Below are 4,539 nucleotides of genomic sequence, written 5' to 3'. Positions count from 1 at the left end.
TTTAGTTTGTTTCAATTCTTGTTTCCTTTGTTGAATTTTATATGTTGTCGATGTGTTATAAATGATGATGTGCCACTTTATGTAATCGTTGAACGTGAGTGCAGTATATCTATTTTTATATACGCGTTGTATTCAGCTGCATAGCACACAAACAAACAGTGAAAGCCCCCGCAAAAGGAGTTTCATGCGTTTTTCACACGTTTTGCATTTCACTTTCACTTCCCAACACTGGCCTGGGCCCACAAACACACACACACTACGCCTATTGTTGTTGCTGTGTTTCATTTGATTTTATTTTACATTAATTACATTTTTATTTAGCAACAGTGGAGTGGGATGGTTGAGCGGGAGGCAACCACAAAAACAAAAGCAAAACCAAAAGTATAAAACTTCAGGCACGCACATTGTTTGACACACATACACCCTCTCGCTCGCTCTCGCACACAGACTTCGTCCTGAGAAGTGTTATTACAATTTACTGTTGATTTCTTTTGCGAGAGAGAGCGAGCGTCACAGTTGGCTCTGCACAAGTTATATTCAATACAATGTAAGGGGGTCTGGCTATCCGCTGCCTGCTCTTGCGGACAGTCATACCTCCTATCGAATATACCATGGCTCTGCAGGTGCGTGTGTGTGTGTGTTTGTGTGTGAGTGTGTGCGAAAGCGTGCGAAAGAGCGCGAAAATGTAGGTTAGTTTCCGTTGTGTCCCCCCACTCCTCTCCGCTCTTCACTCTCCGCACTCCGCACTCTTCCTTTCTTGCGCTATCCTACAGCAGCAGCAGCAGCAGCAGCAGCAGCAGCAGAAGCAACAACAACAGCACTATCATGCAGAACATTTCACTCTATTTTTGGGCGCTGAAGAATTTTTCTTTGCTGCACTTGTGCGTGTGTAACAGTATTTGCCAGAATATACATAGACGTGTGTGTGTGTAGGTTTGGGGTTTCCTTTTAAACATTTTTTTTCCTCCTCCCTCCTTTCTTTTTATACAGTATTCCTTGGGCTTTCATGTAGTTGCTTTTCAATGGGTATGCGTGTGTGTGTGGCAGATGAGGAATATACCGTACGTTCTAAAGGACGCGTGCGTTTACTCTAAGGTTCGTCGTGTGACTGAGCTGTAAAACGGGTTTTCCTTGCCGTTTGACGTAATCTGCAGAGCAACCGCGATGCAGAGCGATGAAACAGCAACAGTAACAACAACAGCAACACTGCCAGCCAATGAAAATTCCCCCCAATGTCCCCCAATGCCCTAAAAGGACAGCCAAGGAAATTCTCTCCCACGCTCTCTCTCTCTCTCTCTCTCTCTGCAACTAAAATGTCAGCAAGCGAAAGCGAAACGAGTCCTTTTTCTCCTCTGCTCCCTCTCTCGCTCTCTCTATATGTCTTGAAGGCCTGCCGGCATAAACAAATGCCATGCCACATGCTCTGGCAGAACTTCCCCCTATTCTGCTCCTACTGCTGCCACTGCTGCACCGCGGGGCAAATGTTCACGCTCGCTTCTACTTCCTCCGCCCGCAAACCCTAAGAAAATGTCAAAATGATTAAGCTTGAATATGGGCCACTGGCTAACAAAGCCAGGAGGAGGCAATTCTGCCCCTTCCACTGCTGCAGCTGCCACTGTTCATCTATTTCCATGGAAAGTGGGCATGGGGAATGGAATAGGTCTGGTCAGTAATTCAATTCGATTTCCGTATCTTAAGGCAAAAGATGTGTATACGTAATATTACAACGCTTCGTGTACGTAATATTTATTTGTAGAGCTCTATGTTAAGATCAGCGTCAGAGTGTTCTCTTTCATAACCCACAGTCGATCGCAACCCTGTCCAACTGATAAGCGGCTACAGTAAAGCCTCGCTTAAATAAAAAATGCTGTTACGATACGTTAAATAGGGTTAAAAGTGGGAAATACATTGTTCGAAAATCCATATTACATGAACTTTCCTTTTTATTCGCTCTATCGATGTGCCACTGTATGATCCAACCAAATTCAAGCCGTTCGCAGAGCTCAGCGCTTAGTACTCGTCGCGGTTCCGTTCGACTCGGAAGAAACAGCGCAAAAATTGAGTGAGCTAAGCACAGTGCCCCAAAGCGATAAGCTTATCAGAACCCTCAGCCCCAAAAGCGGATGCCTTCCCAGCCCAATATGAATCTGGGGCTCTCCCCGAAGTACCTTCGACTGATCCTGGTCATGGTAATGGCCCTGATCCCGACCTTGGTGGACTGTAGCATCAATAAAGCCAATTCCAATCACTCGGCCAACTATGAGGCGTCCACACGGGAAATCCTGGACATAGCCACAGGGCGGATGCAAACCATTTGGAACATGAAGCAGAGGATTTTCCTCCAGCTGACATCTAAGGGAAAGTCGCCGCTGGGCGGACAGGCGCCCAGCAAGCAGGAGGTCGAAATGGAGACCTACCACCTGATGTACGAGCTGGCGGCGAATCTGAGCGTAGTGCCCGTGAAAGAGTTAGAGGATCCGCTGCTGCGACGTCGCGTCCAGCGCCTGTCCAAGCTGCAGTTGCAGGGACTGCGGCCGCGGAACTACGAGCAGGCCAAGGATCTGCTGCGGGCCATGAGGAACTTTGTGAGTGGTCCGTTGGTCTGCACCTTCGAGGAGTGCACCACGCGTCGCCCCCTGGCCATGTATCCGCACATCGTCAACAAGAACATGCGGGCCAAGCACTACGAGGACCTGGTCCTTAACTGGTTCAGCTGGCGACGGGCCATCAACGACAAGGACACAGCCAAGTCCACGTTCATCGACTACGTGCGGCTGCTCAGGATTGCGGCTACCTACAATGGACATGTAACGCCGTCGAGGACGTGGTACCTCCACTACGACACGGAGAACTTCCAGGCCGAGATGGAGGCGGTAGTGTGGGAGATCATGCCGCTCTACCGCGAACTTCACGCCTATCTACGGCACGAGGTGCAGGTAACCTACCCGAAGGCGGACACCAAGAGCGACGGCGCTATTGTGGCACCGGTTATGGATCAGATCCTGTCCCAGGACTGGTATCCGCACCAGTTCTTCCGCACTCCTCACCCAAGCAGGCAGCACCAGCTGCCGTCTGTCCATCGTCGTCTCGAAGAAGTCCTAGTCACTCCCGTGAAGATCAACAAGAAAGCTGCCGAGTTCTTCGAGTCGCTGGGCCTCAATCACATTTCCGAGTGAGAGCAAACCGTTCCCAACCTATCATTTCTCCTTTAAAACCGATCACTCTCTGTCTTTCCAGTGGGTTCTACGACCGCTACTCCCGGCGGATGAACGATGACGAGGGCGGGCCGGACTGCAAGTCTCAGGTCTACTACTTCCCACCGGATGTGGCCCTGCGCTACTGCCCCAAGTTGGACTATAAGAAGATGATGCAGATCCATGGAACGATGGCCGAGTTGCAGTACAATATTTACAAGCGGAATCTGCCCTTTGGCCTGGACACCGAGCCTTGTCCGGGCTTCGGCAGTGCCTTGGCCGAGACTGTGGTTCTGGCCTCGGGCACGGCCCGGCACTTGCATCGGCTGCACATCTTGCTGAACGAGAGCCTCACGGAGGAGCAGTCCCTCAATCGGCTGTTCCGCATGGGGGTGCACACCCTCGTGGCTGTGCCGCAGTACTTCATCAACGACAAGTTCCTGGTGGACGTGATGGATGGACGGATCGGGGTGAAGGAGTACAACTGCGCCTATTGGCGTCTTCAGGACAAGTTCGCCGGCGTCCAGCCTCCTGCCCTGCATTCATCGAAGGATTTTGATCCGGATTTTAAGTTCTATCGGGGCATGAACCCGGAAACATCCAACACCAAGTAGATTAACCATCCTATCCTCTCTTAACTAGCTGGGAATCTAATTAAACCTTCTCGTCATTTTTTTTTAGGAAATTTCTGTCGGAAATATTGGGATTCCAGTTCTATCGCTCCTTCTGCCTGGTCAGTGGCCAGTATAAGCCCGGAGATGCAAAGTTTCCTTTGCACAACTGCGATTTCTACGACAGTAAGGAGGCGGGCGATATGATGCGGGAAATGATGCAGCTGGGGGCCTCCCGGCATTGGCGGGATGTCATGGAAATTGCCACTGGGGAGCGAAAGTTGAGTGGTCGTGGTATTCTCGAGTACTTTGCCCCGCTCTTCACTTGGCTGAAGGAACGCAACAAGCAGCTGGACATTGAGCCCGGCTGGGATGCCGACGATCGTGAGTATCTTGGGATTGTCATTGATTAATTCATTATTTATTATTATTTTTTCAGTATGCCGAAAGGAGTAAAACCCGCACCCCAAAATGGGGCAACCTATTCCAAATAACATATATCCTTTACGTATTAAGTTCCAGGTAAAAATATCATATGAAACAGCTTGGCAGATTTACCTATTAAACTGGGCATCGTCGCCCTGGAACCTTTACAAAAAAGCATATCATAAAAGTATTAGATATAAAGTTGATACAAATATAATCCTAAGCGGTCTCGATGCTGTTCGATGATGCATGGATGATGCATTAACCGAGCCCTATTCTTTCTTATATAATTTCTTTAAAAAGGGACT

At 49.2% G+C, this 4,539-nt stretch overlaps 1 protein-coding gene across 1 annotated transcript; it reads left to right on the top strand.

Annotated features, from left to right (window-relative positions):
* The first annotated feature begins 2,029 nt into the window (after positions 1-2,029).
* On the top strand, positions 2,030-4,500 carry LOC6590076 (angiotensin-converting enzyme). The gene is made up of 4 exons (XM_002015630.2): positions 2,030-3,172; positions 3,238-3,804; positions 3,876-4,189; positions 4,245-4,500. Exons 1-4 carry the CDS (start codon positions 2,124-2,126, stop codon positions 4,259-4,261), a joined length of 1,947 nt encoding a protein of 648 aa, XP_002015666.2. The 5' UTR covers positions 2,030-2,123; the 3' UTR covers positions 4,262-4,500.
* The last annotated feature ends 39 nt before the right edge of the window (positions 4,501-4,539 follow it).

Source organism: Drosophila persimilis, unplaced genomic scaffold (genome assembly GCF_003286085.1).
Source record: "Drosophila persimilis strain 14011-0111.01,24,50 unplaced genomic scaffold, DperRS2 tig00000002-arrow-pilon, whole genome shotgun sequence".
NCBI lineage: Eukaryota > Metazoa > Arthropoda > Insecta > Diptera > Drosophilidae > Drosophila > Drosophila persimilis.
The sequence above is the reverse complement of the archived record's forward strand: the minus strand, read 5'-3'. Positions and strand labels throughout refer to the sequence as shown.

Coding starts and splice junctions, on each gene's coding strand:
- LOC6590076 (XM_002015630.2), top strand. CDS start 2,124: ATGCCTTCCCAGCCCAATATGAATCTGGGGCTCTCCCCGAAGTACCTT. Junction 3,173..3,237: donor GGCCTCAATCACATTTCCGA/GTGAGAGCAAAC, acceptor CTGTCTTTCCAG/TGGGTTCTACGACCGCTACT. Junction 3,805..3,875: donor CCGGAAACATCCAACACCAA/GTAGATTAACCA, acceptor ATTTTTTTTTAG/GAAATTTCTGTCGGAAATAT.